Source organism: Heterodontus francisci, chromosome 8, assembly GCF_036365525.1.
Source record: "Heterodontus francisci isolate sHetFra1 chromosome 8, sHetFra1.hap1, whole genome shotgun sequence".
In the NCBI taxonomy this organism is placed as follows: domain Eukaryota; kingdom Metazoa; phylum Chordata; class Chondrichthyes; order Heterodontiformes; family Heterodontidae; genus Heterodontus; species Heterodontus francisci.
Window position 1 is genome coordinate 23,912,852 of NC_090378.1, and position 24,307 is coordinate 23,937,158.

The following is a 24,307-nucleotide window of genomic DNA, read 5'->3' on the forward strand; positions in this document are numbered from 1 at the left end:
GGCACACCCGTCACGCTCCTGGCAGGCAGTGTTGCTGAGGCAGTCGAGGTGGAAGGGGCCTCCATACCCAGTGCAGTGTATCACTGAGCATTTTGTTTGCACTAGGCATGGTGCGAAATTTGGGGCGAGGAGGTAAGTGTTTACATTTATTTTTCTTCAGCTGGCATCGTTAGTCATGCAATATTGCAGCAAGTGCAGCATCAACTCCTTCCCATGATCCAGGTGCACATGAAAATATTGTCAGGAGTCTGCCACAAAGATGTAAGTTTGCCTGACTCCAGAATACCTGCCATGCTCAGAGTAGGGAGATGAATGTGTATAAAGCCTGCACTGCCAATCAGGCCTGATTCCTACTGGATTGGAAACTGCAGGCCCACAACATCCATACCAAGAACATCAGGAACACATGTTTCATGTGCTTCCTGAATGAGGCTGCACTTTTTCCAAATTGTTCCTTTTTCAAAAACTGATTCCTTTCAGTCCCTTGATTCAGCTGCTTGTGCTTCAAAATGAGTTCATAGAGTGTATTTGGACTTTTTCTTAGTGCAGGACATTTTAGAGCCAACCAGGGAGCAGGCTATTCTAGACCTGGTAATATGCAGTGAGACAGGAATAATCAATAACCTCATGGTAAAGGAGCCTCTAGGCGACAGTGATCATAACATGATAGAATTTCACGTTCAGTTTGAAGGGGAGAAGTGTGCTCTAGGACTAATGTTTTAACCCTAAATAAAGGCAGAGCTAGTTGAAGTGAACTGGGAAACTAGGTTAAAAGGTAGGACAGATGCTGTGGCAGACCTTTAAGGGGATATTTAATAATTCTCAGCAAAGATTTATCCCGGTGAGAAAGAAAGATTCTTTGAGAAGGATGCTTCATCCATGGCTAAATAAGGAAATTAAGGATAGTATCAAATTGAAAGAAACACAGTACAAAATCTACAAAGATTAGTGGTAGGTTAGAAGATTGGATAGATTTTAAGAACCAGCAAAGAATGACAAAAAAAGTATAGTGAGAGCAAACTAGCTACTAATAGAAATAAAAATAAAAACATATAGTAAAAGTTTCTACAAGTATTTAAAAAAGTAATTAAAGCTAGTGTTGGCCCTCTAGAGAATGAGTCTGGGGAATTGTTAATGGAAAACAAGGAAATGGCAGTGGCGTTGAGCAGGTATTTTGTGTCTGTTAACACTTAGAAAACCAGCTAAAGATACTTGAAAATCAAGAGAAGAAAGGGAGGGAGGAACTTAAAACAATCCCCATCACCAGGGAAAAGGTGCTGGGAAAACTATAAAAGCTAACAAGTGCCCAGCACCAGATGGCCTGCTTCCTAGGCCCTTCCTAGGGCTGCAGAGATAGTAGAGGCTTTGGTTATAATCTTCCAAAATTCCTTATACTCTGGAAGGTTCCCAGCGGATTGGAAAATAGCAAATGTAACACCTTTATTCAAGAAAAGAGAGAGACAGAAATCAGGAAACTATAGGCCAGTTAGCCTAACATCTGACATGGGGAAATTACTAGAATCCATTATTAAGGAGGTTATAGCAGGATACTTTTTTTTAAAAAAATCATAATGGGATCTGACAGACTCAACATAGTTTTGTAAAAGGAAAATTGTGTTTAATTTATTAGAGTTCTTCGAGGAATTTAACAAGCAAGGTGGATAAATGGGAACCTGTAGATGTGGTGTACTTGGATTTCTCAATGGCATTTAATAAGGTGCCATATCAAAAGTTATTAAATAAGATAAGAGCACATGGTGTAAGGGTAACACATTAGCATGGATAAAGGATTGGTTAGCTAACAGGAACAGAGTAGGGATAAATGGCTCATTTTCAGGTTGGCAAGCTGTAACTAGTGGAGTAGCACAGGGATCAGTGCTGGCACCTCAACTGTTTACAATTTATATAAATGACTTGGATGAGGGGACCGAATGTATGGTTGCAAAATTTGCCGATGACACCAAGATAGGAAGGAAAGTAAGCTGTCAAGAGGAGATAAAGAGTCTACAAAAGGATATAGATAGTTAATTGAGTGGGCATAAATTTGGCAGATGGAGTATAGTGTGAGAAAATGTGAACGTGTCCACTTTGGCAGGAAGAATAAAACAGCAGTATACCATTTAAATTGAGATTGCTGAACTCAGTGGTACAGAGGGATACCATATAACTATATGAATTAGGAGCAGAAGTAGGCCATTCAGACTGCTGAGCCTTCTCCGCTATTTAATAAGATCATGGCTGATCTGTTTCTCTCTGGAATTCCACACTCCCATCCATCCCCGATAACCTTTGATTCCCTTGCCTAACAAGGGATCTGGGTGTCCTGGTACATGAATCACAAAAGGTTAGTATGCAGGTACAGCAAATGATTAGGAAGGCAAATAAAATGTTGCCATTTATTCCAAGGGGAATCCTCTATAAAAGTAGGGAAGTTTTACTGTAGCTGTACAGGACCTTGGTGAGACCATATCTGGAGTACTGTGTACAGTTTTGGTCTCCTTATTTGAAAAAGGATATAATTGCATTAGAAGCAGTTCAGAAAAGGTTCACTTGATTAATTCCAGGGATGAAGGACTTATGAAGAAATGTTGAAAAGGTTGAACCCATTGGAGTTTAGAATGAGAGGTGACCTTATTGAAACATTTAAGATCCTGAGGGGACTCGATAGAATGGATACCAGGCGGATGTTTCCTCTTGTGGGGGAGACTAGAACTAGGGGACACAGATTAAGAATAAGAGGTCTCCCTTTTAAGATAGAGATGAGAATTTTTTTCTTTCAAAGGATCATTAATCTGTGGAATTATCTTCCCCAGAAAGCAGTGGAGGCTAGGTCATTGAATTTATTCAAGGCTGAGTTAGATAAATTTTTGATAGACAAGGGAGTCAAGGGGTATGGGGGACAGACAGGAAAGTGGAGTTGAGACCACAACCAGATCGGCCATGACCTTATCGAATGGTGGAGCTGGCCGAAGGGCTGAATGGCGTACTCCTGCTCCTGAGTCCTATGTTCCTAAAGACTGCACTGCAGTCTAGACACATAGAGGTAGGAGTTCTACATGGGTTCCCCAATCTCCCGCTGTAACTTTGTCAGCATTTCAGCTTTATTATGACAATTTCAGGAATTTCTAACAAACTTCGGAGGTTCAAGAGAGATCCTGGAGGAAATTATTGGTGATAATGTTTACAGTAACAACTGATCCTTCAAAGACCTGTGGTTACTTCCTTCCAGGAAGCTGATGCTTGCTATTCAGAATTCAATCACTTATCAACAACTACAGTTAAAACAAACTCAAAATATGTCTAAAATAATGAAAACAAATTGCAACTTAACACACCTCATTTAAAGCAAATTCTCTTTCAATATCCTGGTAGTAATAAAAAAATTTTTGTTCCTGGGATGTGGGCATCGCTGGCTAGGCCAGCCTTTATTGCCCATCCCTAATTGCCATTGAGAAGGTGGTGGTGAGCTGCCTTCTTGAACCGCTGCAGTCCACGTGGGGTAGGTACACCCACAGTGCTGTTGGGAAGGGAGTTCCAGGATTTTGGCCCAGCAACAGTGAAGGAACAGCGATATAGTTGCAAGTCAGGATGGTGTGTGACTTGAAGAGAAACTTGCAGGTGGTGGTGTTCCCATGCATCTGCTGCCCTTGTCCTTCTAGTTGGTAGAGGTTATGGGTTTGGAATGTGCTGTCTAAGCAGCCTTGGTGCGTTGTTGCAGTGCATCTTGTTGATGGTACACACTGCTGCCACTGTGAGTCGGTGGTGAAGGGAGTGAATGTTGGTGGATGGGGTGCCAATCAAGCGGGCTGCTTTGTCCTGGATGGTGTCGAGCTTCTTGAGTGTTGTTGGAGCTGCACTCATCCAGGCAAGTGGAGAGTATTCCATCACACTCCTGACTTGTGCCTTGTAAATGGTGGACAGACTTGAGGAGTCAGGAGATGAGGTACCCACCTCAGGATTCCTAGCCTCTAACCTGCTCTTGTAGCCACGGTATTTATATGGCTTCTCCAGTTCAGTTTCTGGTCAATGGTAGCCCCTAGGATGTTGATAGTGGGGGATTCAGTGATGGTAATGCCATTGAATATCAAGGGGAGATGGTTAGATTCTCTGTTCTTGGAGATGGTCATTGCCTGGCACTTGTGTGGTGCGAATGTTACTTGCCACTTATCAGCCCAAGCCTGGATATTGTCTTGTATAACTCTCTGAAGATGGGATTGGCTTTGGGTCTGCTGCCCTGCATGTTCAAATAGATGCTCACTGATGAGACACTTTGGCTGTCTTATGTACATAAATGAAAGTGTATGTCTTAAAGCTTGTCTCAAGCACAGTGGCGCAGTGGTTAGCACTGCAGCCTCACAGCTCCAGCGACCCGGGCTCAATTCTGGGTACTGCCTGTGTGGAGTTTGCAATTTCTCCCTGTGTCTGCGTGGGTTTCCTCCGGGTGCTCCGGTTTCCTCCCACATGCCAGAGACTTGCTGGTTGATAGGTTAATTGGCCTTTATAAATTACCCCTAGTATAGGTAGGTGGTAGGGAAATATAGGGGCAGGTGGGGATGTGGTAGGAATATAGGATTAGTATAAAAAATGGGTGGTTGATGGTCGGCACAGACTCGGTGGGCCAAAGGGCCTGTTTCAGTGCTGTATCTCTAAACTAAACTAAACTGTTGCTAATTGCCCAGTTCCTAGGACAGACAGACTCTTGTGTCACTGGTTTCTGCTGCCTCTTCTCTAACCTGATGATGAGCAAGGTCCCTTAATTGGGGGAACTTGAATAAAATCTGGACACCTTTTGCAAGATTGCCCCATCTGATCAGTCCGAGCATGTGACCTTTTTCTACAGGGTGCTGATATCTGCTTCAGCAAGGCCCGAGTAGCTGCATATACTTTATTATCCCACTCTTCTAGTTTTGTGCTTGGGTAGCTCAATGGTCTAAGTGGCCATTCAGTGTGACTCTTGGGACTATTACAGACAAAGCTTGTAATCTCCTCTGTTTAATGCGGTCGTCCTCACAAAAAGCACCTTTTATCGCCACATAATTTGTTTATATGTAATGCATTCAGAAAGGCTCAAATCTAGTAAAAGCTCTTTGTGTAGATGTCTTTCTACGGATATAGTGAATGTGAAAAGCTTTTTGTTTGCTTTGATGAATGTGATAAGATATGAGACTTCTTGTTCTCAGAAGTGCAAATAGAAATAGATACTGCAAGTGAATCTCTTGAGGATTCGGTGCAGTTTTGTGCTGTAGGCTGATGCTACTCAGAACTTGATGGGAATAAATTGTGGGCAATGCACCTGTGATTATCTGATATTCGTGGGCAGGGTCTCTGTGCCAGCTTATTGCCACCATGTAGTTAAACAACCAAGTATAACCAATTGTACGCGCCATATTGAAGTTTATGGCATTTGGTAAAAGACTTACAACTTCCATACTCTGTAAATGTTTGCACATTGGGTCCAGACTGAAGTCTCCCCTACATTGATCAGGTTTCTTTTTTCCCCCTGAGATTGACTAGCTATGGCATCTATTATTATTTTTTGGTTTTGTTTTTATTTCAAATCCTCCACGATCATAGGTTGTTCCTGATTCATCTGGCATCTTCTATTCCCCTCACGGTATCTTGTGCATGTACTTTCACATTTACACTAAAGGAGGACGGAGAAACAAGTGGAGCAATTATCTGGCAAGCACAATGCTCGTTAGTTTCTAGCAATGTTAATTTCAAAGCTTTACTTGGGGTCAGCCTGAATGACATATTCACGATGGGCCGAAGGGCCTGTTTCTGTGCTGTATGACTCTAAGCGCTCAACCCATAATTGCATGCAGGCCTTTAAATGACGTTGTTGATCCCTTTCTCCACCACTGCCCTATATTTTCCACACCCTTTGCCTAACAGCATAATTGATTTTCTACTGGTGGAATTTGTGTCCTTGGCCCAACATAATTATTGGAAATGACATGCGGGGCTGAGTTTTATGGGCCCCCTGAGACGAGCTCGGAGGCCAAGGGGGGAACCCATAGAATTGCAGTGAGGCAAGAAGGGCCCGTCACCTTTCTGTCGCATCAGAATTTAGTTGGGACGAGATAGGCCGATGGCAGGCTTCCCACCCAGAGGCCAGTTGAGGCCCTTAAGTGGCCTATTACCGGCCACTTAAGGGCCTCTTCCTGCAACCACTGGGATTTAATTGGCGATTGGGGGGGCCTCCGCCACGTGGGGAGGTCGCCCTGTAAAACGAAGTGACCCCCCCAGCCCCCCCAAACTTTGCGGGCATGGTGGGGGACGGGGGGGTGTCCTCCTCCATCATCCATCATCATGGGGAAACTGACCCATGGAGGGCTGCCACCAGCAAAAACATCATGCATGTGACCCGCCTCTCCCTGCTCTTAAACGCCCACTCTCCCCTCACTGGGGCCTGCCAGTCTGGCCCCGGCAACCCTCGCTTCACTCACGTCTGGTCTGGGGTTCCAGCGCTGGGCCTGGGTCCAAGGCCTCTTGCAGTACTGGCAGTGGCCACCACTCCCAGTGGCCTTGCTGATACTGCTGAGCTGTATCAGCCCTGTGCTAGGCTGTCAGCTCTTGGAGGTGGGATCCCTCCTTTTAAAGGGACAGGGATCCCAGCACTGGGCTGTCAATTGGCCCAGCACCATAGAATCCCTCCAGAGGGGGCTCCAGCTGGCCGAGGCGGGGTTCCCCATGCCTTTCGGCCCGGTGCTGGGAGCCCCGCCATCAGAACAAAATTCAGCCAGCCTGTTGTGGTCAGGCTCCTCGTATTTCAGTGCACATAAATGTTGCATCATTGCGATGCACGGCCACATTGGAGTATTGGGGAATTTTAGGGATTTTGGAAGATTTAACACAGCATTGTTGTAAATTTAAAAAAAAACTTTTTATCTTGATTATGTTATCCTGTTCTCGTTCTCGTTTTCAGTGATTCAAAAGCATTATTAGTCACTTTTTCAAAGAAGTTTCAATATTCACATCTTAGCACGTGATGGAATGATGTAATAGTTGGACCTGCTAACTTCAGCTTTCCAGCATCATAGCTTATCTGTTTTATCACATGACAATAATGCAATATTACAGAGGCTACCTGCAACAGCTGCAAGACCATTTTATAATGCAGTTTATGATTTGCAGAGGTACTGTTGGCCCCTTGGAAATTCCCATTTTAAACATAAAGGAGCCTTTACCTTGACTAATTCTTAAATCAGATCTCTGTGTTTATTTGGCAGGTAAGTTGTCTCTGGACAACCAGTTGGCATTTTCAATAAAGTAACTGCAATCCACTTTAGAAATGGCTTGCCACAAGTCTAATTATAAGATGTACAATATCTGTTAGGACACAGCTATGGTATCTCCTGATCTCGTGCTGCAACGTGGCAGTAATCCTAGAGGAATGGCATAAAGGAATGTGTACAAAGATCTCTCCGGTGTTTCTGCTGGTTCTGGCGGGAGATCCAGGTACACTGCAAAGATTTGACCTCTCGGTCTTTAGATAATTGCAAGTGTATGGGTGATAAGAGCTTGTACTAGTTCATGAGCTTTTAAGGTAGGTTCTGGAGGTTCAGGTATAATGAACTATTCTTCCCTCAGGAAAGGCTTCCAGCAAGAATGAACGGAAGGTTGGATTCGATACATGCGAGTTCTTCATAGCAAAAAAAGGATATTCAAAAAATACTCAGGTAAACAACAAATTCCCAACACCCAAAGTCTAGGCTCACAGTAGTGTGTGGGGGGTACTTAGAAAAGTAATTAGGAGAGCAAAGAGGGGACATGAAAAAACACTGGCGGGCAAGATAAAGGAAAATCCCAAGCTGTTTCTAAGTATATGAAGGGCAAGAGGATAACCAGGGAAAGAGTGGGGCCCATTAGGGACCAAAGTGGCAATCTGTGTGTGGAGCCAGAGGACATAGGTAAGGTTTCATCTGTGTTCACTATGGAGAAGGACGATGTAGGTGTAGAGATCAGAGCGGGGGATTGTGATATACTTGAACATATTAGCATTGAAATGGAGGAAGTATTAGCTGTTTTTAGCGAGCTTAAAGGTGGATAAATCCCCAGGCCCAGATGAGATGTATCTGAGGCTGCTATGCGAGGCAAGGGAGGAGATAGCAGGGGCTCTGATGCAAATTTTCAAATCCTCTCTGGCCACAGAAGAGGTACCAGAGGACTGGAGGACCGTGAATGTGGTACTATTATTCAAGAAGGGTAGCAGGGATAAACCAGGTCATTACAGGCCAGTGAGTCTAACATCAGTGGTAGGGAAACTATTGGAAAGAATTCGGAGGGACAGGATTAATCTCCACTTGGAGAGGCAGGGATTAATCAAGGATAGTCAGCATGGCTAGTCAAGGAGAGATGGTGTCGAACAAACTTGGTCGAATTTTTCGAGGAGGTGACTAGATGTGTAGATGAGGGTAAAGCAGTTGATGTAGTCTACATGGACTTCAGTAAGGCTTTTGATAAGGTCCTGCATGGGAGATTGGTTATGAAGGTAAGGGCCCATGGGATCCAGGGTAATTTTGACAAATTGGATCCAAAATTGGCTTAGTGGCAGGAGGCAGAGGGCAATGGTAGGGGGTTGTTTCTGCGAGTGGAAGCCTGTGACCTGTGGTGTACCGCAGGGATCGGTGCTGGGACCCTTGCTGTTTGTAGTGTATAATCAACGATTTAGACGTGAATATATGAGGTATGATCAGTAAGTTCACAGATGATATGAAAATTGGTGGTGTCGTAAATAGTGAGGAGGAAAGCCTTAGATTACAGGACGATATAAATGGGCTAGAAAGATGGGCGGGGCAAATGGATTTTAATCCTGAGAAGTGTGAGGTGATGCATTTTGGGAGGACTAACAAGGCAAGGGAATATACAATGGATGGTAGGACCCTAGGAAGTACAGAGAGTCAGAGGGACCTTGGTGTACTTGTCCATAGATAACTGAAGGCAGCAGCACAGGTAGATAAGGTTGTTAGGAAGGCATATGGGATACTTGCCTTTATTAGCCGAGGCATAGAATGTAAGAGCATGGAGGTTATGATGAAGGTATATAGAACACTAGTTAGGCCACAGCTGGAGTACTGTGTACAGTTCTGGTAAACACACTATGGGAAGGTTGTGATTGCACTGGAGAGGGTGCAGAGGAGATTCACCAGAATGTTGCCTGGGCTGGAGCATTTCAACTATGAAGAGAGGCTGGCTAGGCTAGAGTTGTTTTCCTTAGAGCAGAGAAGGCTGAGGGGGGACCTGAGGTATACAAAATTATGAGGGGCATTGATAGGAAAGATAGGCAGTAACTTTTTCCCTTAGCGGAGGGGTCAATAACAAGGGGGCATAGGTTTAAAGTAAGGGGCAGGAGGTTTAGAGGGGATTTGAGGAAAGATTTTTCACCCAGAGGGTGGTTGGAATCTGGAACATGCTGCCTGAAGGGGTGGCAGAGGCAGGAACCCTCACAACATTTAAGAAGTATTTAGATGAGCACTTGAAACGCCATAACATACAAGGCAACGGGCCAAGTGCTGGAAAGTGGGATTAGAATAGATAGGTGCTTGATGGCTGGCACAGACACGATGGGCCAAAGGGCCTGTTTCTGTGCTATATAACTTTATGACTATAGTCACCTAGTCACTTGGATGGGGAACCGGAGGGAGGTTGGGAACCACAGGAGCTGTACTCCAGCATGTGTCAATTGAAGCAGGAGAGCATTTACAATTTACAGAAATACCTTTGACATCTTGCACATTCTCATTTTAAGCATAAAAGGCGAGTCCTACTCTTGAATAATTCTTGATTAGATTTCTGCGCTTACAAGACAGACAACTGGCCATCAGCAACGATTTAAGATTTTTAATGACGTACATGAAGTCCATTTTAGGGGTGGGTTACCACACCTTTTTTAAATATAGGATGTGCAACTCTAATAGGACACAGCAGCAGGAAATACGACGAGGTGAACTTGCTCAGGGGTTTGCTCGCTCGTCTGCTGTACCTTCAGAGAAGTGCCGCAGGTGACACGGGGGAAAATAACAAACGCTTATCTCCTGAGATTTCCGTGGTGCTTCCACCGAAGGTAGGGTTGCTGATCAGGAGAATTCCTAAGAAAGTTCAACAGCAACGACAGCTTATGTTTATATTGTGCCTTTAACTTCATAAAACATCCCAAGACGCTTTACAGGAGCATTATAAAATAAAATGTGACATCAAACCGCCACAAGGAAATATTGGGTCAGATGACCAAAAACTTGGTCAGAGGTAAGTTTTAAGGAGCATCTTAAAGGAGGAAAGCGAGGTAGAGAGGCGGAGTGGTTAAGGGTAAGAATTCCAGAGCTGAGGGCATGGCCACCAATGGTGGAGTGACTAAAATTGGGGATGCTCAAGAGGCCAGAATTAGATGAGAGCAGATATCATGGAGGGTTGTGGGGCTGGAGGGGATTAGAGAAAGGGAGGGGCGAGGCCATGAGTAATTTGAATTCGCCTCCTAAGGCTTTAAATGATTCTGAATAGATAATCAACAGGAGGCCTGTGCTGGTTCTGTCGCTGCTAATTAACATAAATTAGCATATATAAGATTCAAATTTAAGAGGGCTTTTGACCTCCCTATTTTGCATGCTGATCCATATATTGATCTCTGTTTAGTTCCAAAATCAGGTAATTATGTGGTAAATGTAATGTCTGTAATAAATAGTGCAGTATCAATTCCTTTCTGTTTAATTTATTGAGTGGAAGTGCGTATAAGTATGTGTTACTATACAGTTTTCCATTTCCTCTTTTTTGAACTTCACCAAGGACACACTTCCTATTTCATTGGAGAGTACAGTACAGTCTGTTTGTAGATTTCGTGATAGCTATGATCATTGCTTTTCTGATTATCTAATGGAATATACATTTCTGTGAGAATAGACTGATCCAGTAGAATGCAAGATATTAGACTGCTACAAAACCTTTTGATAGTTTGCTCCATTACTGCTGATTCAGACCTTCGGCATTCAGCTACTGGGTAGGCATGCAAACAAAGGCTTAGAAAGTGGGCTGCATTGTGCCTGTTTTCCAGGCATTGGGCAGGCGACTAAGTCCTCCAAAGTGTGCTGCCAACCATAATGGATAAGAACAAACAAGGGGCGACCTTTAAACTCCTCCCCACTTAAAGTAGGTATTAGACCATTTGCATATGCAAATAAGGGGCCTAATGACTGTTTTTGAGGTTCCCACTCAAAAGATTGATTTTCCCTCAGGCAGCCAACACCACCGCAATACTAGCAGCAGCCTGATTTTTCACCAGTCTTCACTGATTGACTCCATTATAATAAAGGCCTGAGGCCCAACATCTGGGAGATTCAGACCTCACCATTATGGCGCAGGGTATGTATCCAAGTGCCACCAATACAACCCAGATCTAAGCCTAGTTCTTCTATAATAATAGAAATGCCAATTATACCATGCAAGCACCCCTCTCGCCAGAATGGCAGGGTCCAAATGCTATCATGTACAATCGGCAGGGAATGGGGAGAAAAGACCCTCAATTTACAGATGCATTTTACTTGTTCTAATAGCAGTTACACAGTCAGTGAATTCTTTTTCTCATTTGCAAAGCTTTTGTGTTGGTGGGGGAGACATGGGTGGTGCAGGAGTGATGAGGGAGGGGAATGGGGTGCACAGAACAGAAGCCTAAGTCTTGTTTTATTTTGTAGATTGGAATACTTCATGAACATAGTGAGACGTCACTGTTCACCCAGTTCTTTTCGGACTGGAAGGTTAAAGACCAAAGTGAAGGGTTTGGAAAAGTGTACACTATCGGCAGTATTGCCGAAATCAAATCCGTTCCCTTTGATGTCACGAAGCTTTACAACTCAAACGCCATGGCCGCACAGCACAACATGGTGGATGATGGTTCGGGCAAAGTCCAGGTAACAAGTCCACAGCTATCACTCTAGGTTTTTACCTTACCAAAGCACAGGGCCCTAGGGTCAGTAATATGCGTGAAAATATACTTAATGTTTATCTGCAGATTTGGCGGATTGAAGAGTTCGATAAACAGCCTGTTGATCCTTCATCGTATGGTCAGTTCTATGGTGGAGACTGTTACATTATTCTGTACACTTATCAATTAGGCGGAAGGGAGAAGCACCTCATTTACACTTGGTAAGCTTCTTCACATGCTCATGAAATATAAAAGTTGGACGGACTAAGAAAGCTAATATGAGTGGACTTAAAAAAAAAAGCAAGGATTTTTTTAAACTTCTGTTGACTTTTTTAAGGCAAGGCAAGAAAGCCACCAAAGATGAGCTGGGAGCGTCGGCTGCCCTCACAGTTAACCTTGATGATCAGATGCAAGGTTCGCCTGTCCAGGTATGTGTTAACCAACCATCTAGATTGATCATTCATTTACTGCACTATTTGTGTTCACACATACACATGATCAAACTTTACATCTAAAGTTCAGTGTATTCTTTTCTTGGCAAGTTAAAGAGAAGTTCCAAGTTCTAAACAGTTTATGTTTTCCACTTGGTGCATGCCTCTGGTATTTGGTGTCTTTCCCTGCCCTTGTATACAATAAAGGTAAACGGACAATGTGTTACCTCCTTGTACCGAGAGCAGCCATTGGAAGAACAAGTGGAAGGACAAGTGCATTATTAATTATGGTTTGCCATACTGCAACCATTCCTATGAATGCTACCTTACGCTACAACTTGTCTGGTTTGTTCCCCCCCTCTTTGGCACTTTCATTTTATTCAGGAGAGTGCTTAAAGGATTGGTGTTCTAACTCTCTTTGTCCATTTAACATGATGGAAGTTTCCAGTTGCCACCAGACCTGGGATTAAACATGCTGGTGTGAACGAGGTGATGCATTTTAAAGGCCTGCTACCCGACGGGACCCGATGGCATGTGTTGGGTTCAGGTCGGGTCGGGCCCATCTGCAGAGTATGGGTTTTGGGCTCGGGTCGGGTCGGGCCGGACACACACTGTAAGTGCACTGCTGGTAAGTATTGAAATTAAAAAAACTTACCTGAGCTGAGAGTCCGGGACGAAACTGAGTCTGACACGAAAGTGAGTGAGTGGCGACATTATGACATCATCGCGCATGCGCTGCAGCTTCCCGGTCGGAAGGTAAGTAAAGGGATGGTCGGGTCAGGCTGGGATCGGGTCGAGCCAGGGTGGGATCGGTTCAGGTCAGGCTTGGGACAAAATCGGAGGGGGTTGGGCTCGGGTCTGCTGTGGTTTGGGTCAGGTTCTTTTTTCGCGACCTGAGCAAGCTTCTAATGCATTTATCAATTGAGCAGTTTTTGGATCCCCAGTGCAGAAGGAACCTTGTACCGAGGTCAATAATATTGCTATTTATTCATAATATTCCCAATAAATTAAATGGCAGGACCCTACAAGTTAGTTCATTGATAAAATAATATGCAGTCATGTTAACTTTTACTATTTTCACACCCACCCTCTGGTTCAGACTCTGCCTCTTCCTGTGCATTTCTTGCAGATTCTTTTCCCTCCATTTCTGTATTTCTTTTTATGGCCTTCCTTCCCCTTAGACTCTGAGTCCTTCTTACCCTATGTGTCTCTAGTGCAGTCTCTCACACCAGGCCTTTTCTGAAATAGTCGGGAATGAAAGACTCCATCGAAGTCTCTTCCTGAGATGTTAAATATATATGGATGAAATCACCCTGTTCCTTCCTTTTCCTGCCCTTGTAGCAAGAAGGAGGGAGACTGAAGGAAAAAAGCTGTCTCCAGCCTTCTGGTAATGTAGATTATCCCCAAAGGAAATGGACGGTGTTTAGAGCTTGGGGGAGCTTGCATAGCCTCTTCGGTTTGACTGAATCACATCCGTGCTGTGATAGCGAGATCAATGATAAGAAAACATGCACGTTTAAGGGGTACAGTAGCACAGTAGTTATGTTACTGTACTAGTAATCCAGAAGCCTGGGCTAATAATCCAGACACATGAGTTCAAATGCCACCATGGCAACCGGGGAATTTCAATTCAATTAAATTAATTTCTGAATGGATTAAAAAGCTGCGTGAGTAATGGCGACTGTGAAACTACAGTTTGTCGTAAAAACCCATCTGGCTCTCTAATGCTGTTCAGGGAGGAAATCATACGAGCAAGCCACTCAGTTGTGTTCAAGCAGGCAGCTCACCACCATCTTCTTAAGGGCAATTAGGGATAGGCAATGAATGCTGGCCTTGCCAGTGCTGCCCACATCCTGTGAATGAATAAAAATAACAACATGACATTAGCAAAACAAGGGGTTTGTGCTCACAAGGCCTGAGCCTCCAGGAGATAGAATTAACCTCGTTGAGCCACATGATGTGGGCACCACCATGCCACCTACAGTACTGACAGTGTCATGGCTGCTTGTCGGTTTCCAATTATGATAAATATCTTGGACTGCTGTACTTCGCTCCTTGGCAGCAGTGTAGCCTATTCACCACTTGCTATCACCAGAGACCGCAGCAGCTGCTTCTGAGATGATGGAACTTTGATGTTCTATTCCACAACCTTTTTCCATTTACTGGGATGCGATGAACCCTTTTTCAGTTAGTTAGTTGTATATTGAGTTCTGTTTATTTCAGTTTAATCAGACACAGGTAGCACACATCATCTCATTTCATCCTCCACTAGTAGTCCGACATAACACTTTGGTTTCTGTGTGTATTAGCTAAAAGTAGATTCCTTACAAGTACAATCTTGTAGCAAACAATGACTTAATTGTTATAATCAAAATAACACATAAAATACGCTTGTCAACTTAGTTATATCTTGGCATCTCTCTACTTCACCTTTCTAAGCAGCTTTCTAAGCAACTGGGGAGGTGGTGGCGTAGTGGTATTGTCACTGGACTAGTAACCCAGAGACCCAGGGTATTGCTCTGGGGACATGGGTTCAAATCCCACCACAGCAGAAGGTGGAATTTGAATTCAATTAATAAATCTGGAATTAAAAAGCTAGTCTAATGATGGCCACGAAACCATTGTCGATTGTTGTAAAAACCCATCTGGTTCACTAATGTCCTTTAGGGAAGGAAATCTGCTGTCCTTACCTGGTCTGGCCTACATGTGACTCCAGACCCACAGCAATGTGGTTGACATGCCCACTGAAATGGCCTAGCAAGCCACTCAGCTGTATCTAACCGCTACGAAGTCAATAAAAAAGAATGAAACGGGACGGACCACCCGGCATCAACCTAGGCAACGGCAAACCCAGCCCTGTCGACCTTGCAAAGTCCTCCTTACTAACATCTGGGGGCTTGTGCCAAAGTTGGGAGAGCTGTCCCACAGACTAGTCAAACAACAGGCTGACATAGTCATACTCACGGAATCATACCTGACAATTTTCCATCGCCATTAATTGCTGTCCTACCCGCAGGACAGACCCAGCAGAGGTGGCGGGGCAGTGGTATACGGTTGGGAGGGTGTTGCCTTGGGAGTCCTCAACATCAACTCTGGACCCCATGAAATCTCATGGTATCAGGTCAAACATGGACAAGGAAACCTCCTGCTGATTACCCCCTACCGCCCTCCCTCAGCTGATGACTCAGTACTCCTCCATGTTGAACAGCACTTGGAGGAAGCACTGAGGGTGGCGAGGGCACAGAATGTACTCTGGGTGGGGGACTTCAGTGTCCATCACCAAGAGTGGCTCAGTAGCTCCACTACTGACCAAGCTGGCGAGTCCTAAAGGACAGGGTATGCGGCAGGTGGTGAGGGAAAAACATACTTGACCTCGTCCTCGCCAATCTGTCTGCCACAGATGCATCTGTCCATGACAATATTGGTAGGAGTGACCACCGCACAGTCCTTGTGGAGACTATGTCCTGCCTTCACATTGAGGATACCCTCCATCGTGTTGTGTGGCACTACCACCGTGCGAAATGGGATAGATATTGAACAGAACTAGCAATGCAAAACTGGGCATCCATGAGGTGCTGTTGGCCATCAGCAGCAGCAGAATTGTACTCAACCACAATCTGTAACCTCATGGCCCGGCATATCCCCCACTGTACCATTACCATGAAACCAGGAGACCCACCGTGGTTCAATGAAGAATGCAGGAGGGCATGCCAGCAGCAGCACCAGGCATACCTCAAAATGAGGTGTCAATGTGGTGAAGCTACAACACAGGACTACTTGCAGGCCAAACTGCGTAAGCAGCATGCGATAGACAGAGCGAAGCGATCCCATAGCCAACGGATCAGATCTAAGCTCTGCAGTCCTGCCACATCCAGCCGTGAATGGTGGTGGACAATTAAACAACTAAATGGAGGAGGTGGCTCCACAAATATCCCCATCCTCAATGATGGGGGAGCCCAGCACATCAGTGCGAAAGATAAGGCAGAAGCATTTGCAACAATCTTCAGCCAGATGTGCCGAGTTGATGATCCATTTCAGCCTCCTGCTGAAGTCCCCAGCATCACAGATGCCAGACTTCAGCCAATTCGATTCACTCCGCGTGATATCACGAAACGACTGAAGGCACTGCATACTGTAAAGGCTATGTGCCCTGACAATATTCCAGCAATAGTACTGAAGACCTGTGCTCCAGAACCTGCCGCGCCCCTTGCCAAGCTGTTCCAGTACAGCTACAACACTGGCATCTACTCTGCAATATGGAAAATTGCCCAGGTATGTCCTGTACACAAAAAGCAGACCAAATCCAACCCGGCCAATTACCGCCCCATCAGCCTACTCTCAATCATCAGTAAAGTGATGGAAGGTGTCAAGCGGCACTTGCTTAGCAATAACCTGCTAGTGACTATCAGTTTGGGTTCTGCCAGGGCCACTCAGTTCCTGACCTCTTACAGCTTTGGTTCAAACATGGACAAAAGAGCTGAACTCAACAGGTGAGGTGAGAGTGACTGCGTTTGACATCAAGGCAGCATTTGACCAAGTATGACATCAAGGAGCCCTAGCAAAACTGGAGTCAATGGGAATCATGGGGGAAACTCTCTGCTGGTTGGAATCGTACTTAGCACAAAGGAACCTGGTTGTGGTTATTGGAGGTCAATCATCTGAGCTCCAGGACATCACTGCAGGAGTTCCTCAGGGTAGTGTCCTAGGCCCAACCATCTTCAGCTGCTTCATCAATGACCTTGCTTCAATCATAAGGTCAGAAGTGGGGATGTTTGCGGATGATTGCACAATGTTCAGCACCATTCGCAACTCCTCAGATACTGAAGCAGTCCATGTAGAAATGCAGCAAGGCTTGGGCTGATAAGTGGCAAGTAACTTGCGCGCCACACAAGTGCCAGGCAATGACCACCTCCAACAAGAGAGAATCTAACCATCTCCCCTTGACATTCAATGGCATTAGCATCGCTGAATCCCCCACTATCAACATCCATGGGGCTACTGTTGACCAGAAACTGAACTGGAGTAGCCATATAAATACCGTGGCTACAACAGGCAGGTTAGTGGCTAGGAATCCTGTGGCGAGTAACTCACCTCCTGACTCCCCAAAGCCTGTCCACCATCTACAAGGCGCAAGTCAGGAGTGTGATGGAATACTCTCCAATTGCCTGGATGGGTGCAGCTCCAATAACACTCAAGAAGCTCAAAACCATCCAGGGCAAAGCAACCCGCTTGATTGGCACCCCATCCACCAACATTCATTCCCTCCACCACCGACGCACAGTGGCAGCAGTGTGTACCATCTACAAGATGCACTACAGCAATGCACCAAGGCTCATTAGACAGCACCTTCCAAACCCACAACCTCTACCAACTAGAAGGATAAGGGCAGCAAATGCATGGGAGCACCACCACCTGCAAGTTCCCCTTCAAGTCACACACCATCCTGACTTGGAACTATATCGCCGTTCCTTCACTGTCGCTGGGTCAAAATCCTGGAACTCCCTTCCCAACAGCACTGTGGGAGTACCTACCCCACATGGACTGCAGTGGTTCAAGAAGGCAGCTCACCACTACCTTCTCAAGTACAATTAAGGAGGGGCAATAAATGCTGGCCTAGCAAGCGATGCCCACATCACATGAATGAATTTTTTAAAAATGCTGCATCAAGCAGCTTATTCTTTTTCATCCTCAGAAATCTCTTACTTTCTTCAGCTGTTTCATTCCTGCCCTTTGAGGATTTTAATATTTATGAACCGCTAGCATTATGGTATGGGTGGTTAGTTAACCTACAATGACTTCTAACTATGTGGTATGTTTGCTGGGCTCCTTTATGATGACAAGCTTAAAGTGGCATGAGGGACAGAATTTTACCAGCCCTGGGGTGGCGGGCTGGGAGGTGAAGGATTGGGAAAATGGGGGGCTGTGTCGGGATGGCTCCCTGAAATATTCCTGCTGCTGGAAAGCTTCCCCAGAGGCGGGCTGGGAGCTGATCGGCTGGGAGTCTCACAAAGGCAGGCAGCCAATCTAATTCATCTTTAGGGGTGATTTTTCAGGGCTGCTGACATTTGCCGGTGGTGAGGCAGCACCCCTCCCCCCCGCACCCCCGGCCATGTCTGGAGGCCTCCAGTTTCAGAGAAGCAGTCTCCCTGCGCTAGCCCAGAGGTACGGGGTTTCTATCGGAGCTGGAGGCTCCATCCCCCAAAGAGGGGGCCATGGGGAGGAAAGGCACCCCCAAGGCGCAGTGCTCCATCCAGAGGGGCTTCCCTTCATTCCCATGAGTACTTCCCCTCGGCCATCCAAAATATTAAATTAAAATTTCCACTCCAAGGGCACCTCCTTTTTTAGGTGCCCTCGTGTTGTCTGAGCTGCTTCAGCAGTGCCCACCTCACCTGACGAGGCTGCCAAGGCTTCAGAGTTGCCAGCTCTCTGATTGGGCAAGCAGCATCTACATCCCACCAATTAGGAGGACGCCTCTGGGAATATTGCTAAGCTGGTCCCGCTGCCCGCAGTTGTGGACTCGGGATCCACATTTGGTCCTGACATCGGGACCAATCCACCCCTAGATGTTTTTTGTGGGCTGTGTCTTGACTTGTCCAGTTGGGAGAAATGTGCAAGAGAATACAATGGGGAGACTGGAGTAAGGAATGGCATCACTTTCTGCCCTTATTCTGTTGTCTTGTACCACTATGTTCCCTTTTCCCCTGAACTTTCATCTCTTGTTCCTTCTAAACTCTAAAACCATATGTTCCCACTGTAGTGAAATGAAGACTGGAATTGTCTCAGATCTGCTCCCGCTTCACTGCATTTCTAATGAAGTTACAACAGAGGAGTGGGATCAGCTCCGAGGACAATCCCAGCCTAAGACTCATGGCGCAACCACCTTCCCTAACTCGTTTCTCTTAGGGCCACAATACTGCGGAACTCCTTGCTTCTCTCAGTGTTTCATTCTGTAATGTTTAAGCTTTTACAACCCGAGCCTCGCGTCGTTACTTCCGCATCAACTTCAACCTCTCTTCATTTTTACCTTTCTGGTCACTGCGGTTCTGAATTAAAAACTTTTTTTGGAATCGTTCTTGGAAACGGGTTGTTGTTTGCTTTCTAGGTACGGGTGACACAAGGTCAGGAGCCTCCTCACCTGCTGAGCCTGTTCAAAGATAAACCTCTCATTGTACACCTTGGAGGGACCTCGAGGAAGGGTGGCCAAAGCCCTGCTGCACCACATAGACTTTTCCATATTAGGAAAAGCTCAACAGGAGCTACTAGAGCTGTTGAGGTAAGTCAAACCAAAATGCACCATTTAGGTTCTGATAATTTCCCTAACGTCTAAGTCAGCATTTACTCCACCAAAGCAAATGCTAGATTTATATTTACTTTGATTAAATGGAGTGTGAACGATTAGCTGTATCTAGCGATAATCCCAAAGGACCTCTTCTATTAAAATTGCATTTTAAGTGACTTGTACCCTCAGGCTAAAAGTATTTAAGCTAATGTGAAAATGGGAGGAGGCTGAGGAAGCAGACTCTGATTTTAATTGAAATAAAAATGGTAATGTAATGTGACATTGATGAATCATCAGTATTAATTTCAGTCTCACTTATTAGGACGGGGTCCATGTGTACTTAAGATATATAGAATATATATTGCCTCCTCAAGGGCAATTTGGGATGGGCAATAAATGCTGGCCTGGCCAGCGATGCCCGCATCCCATGACTGAATAAAAAAAAAAGGAAAAAGACACTTAAGTAGGAGCTGAATCAACAAGATAAAGTCAGGCAGTCTGGTTCTTACTTACACTTTAAAGATAAAGATGAAATGTAGAATCATAGAATGATAAACACAGAGGAGGCCGTTCTGCACATGGTGCCTGTGCCAGCTCTTGGAAAGAACTGTACAGTTTTCCATTAGTCTCACTCCCCAGCCCTTCCCCATAGTCGTCCATGCTAAGTATTTATCCAATTGCCTTTAGAAAATTAGTATTGAATTTGCTTCGACTGGCTTTTTTAGGCCTTGAATTCCAGATCTTAACAATTTGTTACATTAAAAGGAATTCTCCTCATCTCACCTTGGGTTCTTTTTCCAGTTACCTTAAATTTGTCTCCTCTGATTACCTACCCTTCTGCAACCTGGAATAGTTTCTCCTCATTTACTCTTTATTAAAATCCTTCCATGATTTTGAACACCTCTACCAAATCTTCCCTTAACCCTCTCTGACATCGGGAGAACAACCTCTATTTCTCTGGTCAGTTCATGAAACTGAAGTTCCTCAATCTAGGTACATTCTAGTAAATCATCTTTGCATCCTTTTTAAGGCCTTGATATATGTCCTATAGTGTGGCATCCAGAATTGGGCACAGTGCTCCAGCTGAGGCCTAACCAGGGTTTTACAAATGTTTAGCATAACTTCTTTGTCTTTTATTCTACGATCTATTTAATTGAAAAGGTATTGTCTTTCCGTACATTTACAGTGTAACTGTAGTGTTGATGTGATTCCGTTTCCATTTTGCACTGATGGTCCTTGGTCATGGGATGTGGGTCCCTGGAGGATGCTGTCTCATTCCACTTTGCTTCACACTAACAGGACTGTTTCAATGAAGACCATCGCATAGAAATTCCAGTGCTTTGGGAGGGTGGGTGGTGGGAAGGAGGAAAGAGATAAGGAATTGGGAATTTAGGGCAGGCCTGTTGCGTTTGTTCTTCTCTCCATTTCTGGCTGTGCTGGCAAATATTGATGGGGGAGGGGGGGGGATTGGTGCTTCATGTGCCCATTTCCCCTTCTGTCATCTTTGGGGGTGGGAGTGGCGAGCGTCCCTCAAAATCCCAGTCGTTGTGCCCACTATAAGGATGCCAGCAGATGTGTTTGCTGCTTGTTGTGACTTTAAGTTGGGGGCCACGATGACGTTTCCATGACCAGAGAGATTGGTTGCTGTTTGGAAATAGGCTGGTCAGTGAGGGAGCAAAACTTCAGGCAGGTTTACAACTTTGGACACTAGCTTGCCCAGAGGTTTGCCTCCCAGTCAACAGAACAGCATGGTCTGGCTCTGAAATCCTACTGGGTGCATGGTGGGGTGCTGTTAGTGGTGCAAGGCAATATTCAAGTAGCCCTTTCGCTGGAGCTTGGGTCATGGTGAGGGCAAATTACCCCTCCCCACTCCCGCCCCCCCCCTTACTGCATTTCTGACAGTGCCTTACTGCGACCACAGTTTCCATCCCTTTCAGTCACAAGGCATCAATTTTTTTTTTTTTAAGAACTTTGATTTATTCAATAATAAAAGAAATGAATCATTGTAACTCCTTATTTTGCTGAGGTATTACAAAGGCTAGTGATTGCTTACAGTAAGATTTTATGCTTTACAGGTGACTTGTGAAGCACAGTCGCTGAACAGCAATGACACATTTGTGCTGAAGACACCACAAGTGACCTACATTTGGAAAGGCCTGGGTGCTAGTGCTGCTGAATTAAAGACTGCACAGTACGTCAACACCGTTCTTGGGGGAAATGCAATACAGGTCCAAGAAGGAAACGAATCAGGTAGAGCTTTCACTTCACCTTTTAAATCCACTGGGGAATTCAGGAGAAACTTCTGTTACCCAGAGTGTGGTTAGAATGTGGAACTCGCTACCACAGGGAGTAGTTGAGGAGAATAGATGCCTTTAAGGAGAAACTCGATAAACACATGAGGGAGAAAGGAGTAAAAGTATATGTTAATAGAGTGAGATGAAGTAGGGTGGAAGATAGCTTGTGTGGTGCAGAAACCCGTGCATAAACCTGAGGGGCCAAATGGTCTGTTTAATTGAATCATAGAATTATAAAGCGCAGAAGGAAGCCATTTGGCCCATTGTGCCTGTGCTGGCTTTTTGGTAAAGCTATCCAATTAATCCCACTCCCCTTGCTCATTCCCATAGCCCTGTACATTATTTTCCTTTCAGGTTTCTGTGCTATAAATTCAATGTCATGCAATAAATTTGGTGGAAGTAACGGGATACAAGAACAGGTCTGGTCACATGGGATTAGGACAACTGCCAGTAAGGACTGGTTGGGCCAAACGACCTGATTCTGTGTTGTGATTGTATGCAACTGACCTACTATGGCCACTATTCAAATCAGAAAATTAATTGGTCAACTTTGAACTGCCAAGCCACGTGATAATACTAATATCCTGTAAATAAATACGCAGCATCAGGTAAAGGTACTTGCCTGCAATTTCTGTGGTAGTTCTTCCAACTTCCTGTTGTACCTTCAGCAGAGACTTTCAAAGAAATGGCATGAATAGTTGCGGATGACGTTTTCCAGGGATTTCCGCCAAAGTTACAGTGAGAGATTGGCGGGAAATCACTGTAGAAATTCTACCTCACTGCTGCAGTTCAGTCTGTGCTTTCTCCCAAATACAGAGGACTTCTGGAAGGCTCTTGGAGGCAAGCAGAAATACCAGAGCTCCAAATGTCTCAAAGAGGAAGTTGCTACACACCCAATTCGTTTGTTTGGTTGCTCAAACAAAACTGGAACATTTATTGTGAGTTAATGCTCTTTGAATCCTGAAATATTCAAACTATGCTTCAGATAGAGATTGATTCCATTTTTAAAGAATTATGGCTTTGATTTCATATGATTGCTAAATGAAATTAATATTTTTCCACATAGATTGAAGAAGTTCCAGGTGATTTCACACAGAGTGATTTGGCAGTTGATGATGTGATGCTGTTAGATGTTGGGGATTATGTAAGTTGTGGCTCATTTAAATTGTGTATTAGCGTGGAGCTTTCCCAGTAGCCTTGATGCAGCACTAAGTGATGCAGATTTGAAAGTACCCAGCTTGGTTCCTGACCTTCGCTTGAGGCCAACCACTGGTGCCTCAAACAGGTTTCCTGCTCCTGGTTGCTATCAAATGACAATAGCTTAGAAATATGTGCATGAGCCTTGGCATTAGGTCAGATCCAGCTCCAGTTTGGCTGTGCTCCTCCTGACTCCACAAAACAACTCTGGGCCACTGCCAGCTCGCTCTTGCATCAAGCAGCCACCCGAATGCAGCTGCTGTGGGTCTCTGTGCCAGACAGAGTTGGTCAGGCTACCCAACAGATGTGCATTTCAGGGCCTCACAGCTAGCCTGAATTGTCATGGCTAGGCTCGAGGATAAATTCAGGACAGCCCTTGGCCCTCTACAATCCAGCAAACTGCCGGAATCGCTCTCGATTTGGGGCACTAATAAATTTAGGCCCCAGTGGCTTCAGGAGGGGGTGCTTTGTGGGGGGAGCAGGTGGGGTAATGTGCTAAAACTGGCTATGTAGGTACTGAGGTAGAGTTGTACCCACTATAAGGTCAAGACATTGACATGCTTTAATTCTTTACAATTTTATAGATCTTTCTTTGGCATGGCAAGGATGCAAATGAGGTGGAGAGGTCGGAGTCATTGAAATGCGGTGAGTAGCTAGAGCGGGGGTAATTTGTAGGAGGAGTAAGAATCAGTAACATATATTGCACAAGAATTTTACTATAAAAAGTATCCATCTGTATAATTATTACAATTTTGCTAAACTTCTTTCCTCCCTTCCCATTTGTAAAATTATTTCGTTCCCTTGTCAGGGTTCTGATATCAGTCATTGCTCTGGCTAGCAGGATAGGTAGTGACCTGCACCAGGCCTCACTCATTCAAACATTGAACAAAGAACAAAGAAAATTACAGCACAGGAACAGGCCCTTCGGCCCTCCAAGCCTGCGCCGATCTAGATCCTCTATCTAAACATGTCGCCTATTTTCGAAGGGTCTGTATCTCTTTGCTTCCTGCCCATTCATGTATCTGTCTAGATACATCTTAAAAGACGCTATCGTGCCCGTGTCTACCACCTCCGCTGGCAACGCGTTCCAGGCACCCACCACCCTCTGCGTAAAGAACTTTCCACGCATATCCCCCCTAAACTTTTCCCCTCTCACTTTGAACTCGTGACCCCTAGTAATTGAATCCCCCAC

The 24,307-nt window shown here is 45.0% G+C and overlaps 1 protein-coding gene across 2 annotated transcripts in view; it reads left to right on the forward strand.

Moving 5' to 3' along the window:
- The window catches only part of scinlb (scinderin like b), a 47,472-nt gene that overhangs the window by 18,839 nt on the left and 4,326 nt on the right, over positions 1 to 24,307 (forward strand). For both annotated transcript variants that reach the window (XM_068036807.1, XM_068036808.1), the window contains 9 exons: positions 7,594 to 7,682; positions 11,685 to 11,900; positions 12,002 to 12,135; positions 12,252 to 12,342; positions 19,448 to 19,618; positions 21,700 to 21,874; positions 22,735 to 22,856; positions 22,985 to 23,062; positions 23,700 to 23,760. In XM_068036807.1, the coding sequence (XP_067892908.1) occupies positions 7,594 to 7,682; positions 11,685 to 11,900; positions 12,002 to 12,135; positions 12,252 to 12,342; positions 19,448 to 19,618; positions 21,700 to 21,874; positions 22,735 to 22,856; positions 22,985 to 23,062; positions 23,700 to 23,760 (1,137 nt within the window). The remainder of the gene's footprint in view (positions 1 to 7,593; positions 7,683 to 11,684; positions 11,901 to 12,001; positions 12,136 to 12,251; positions 12,343 to 19,447; positions 19,619 to 21,699; positions 21,875 to 22,734; positions 22,857 to 22,984; positions 23,063 to 23,699; positions 23,761 to 24,307) is intronic.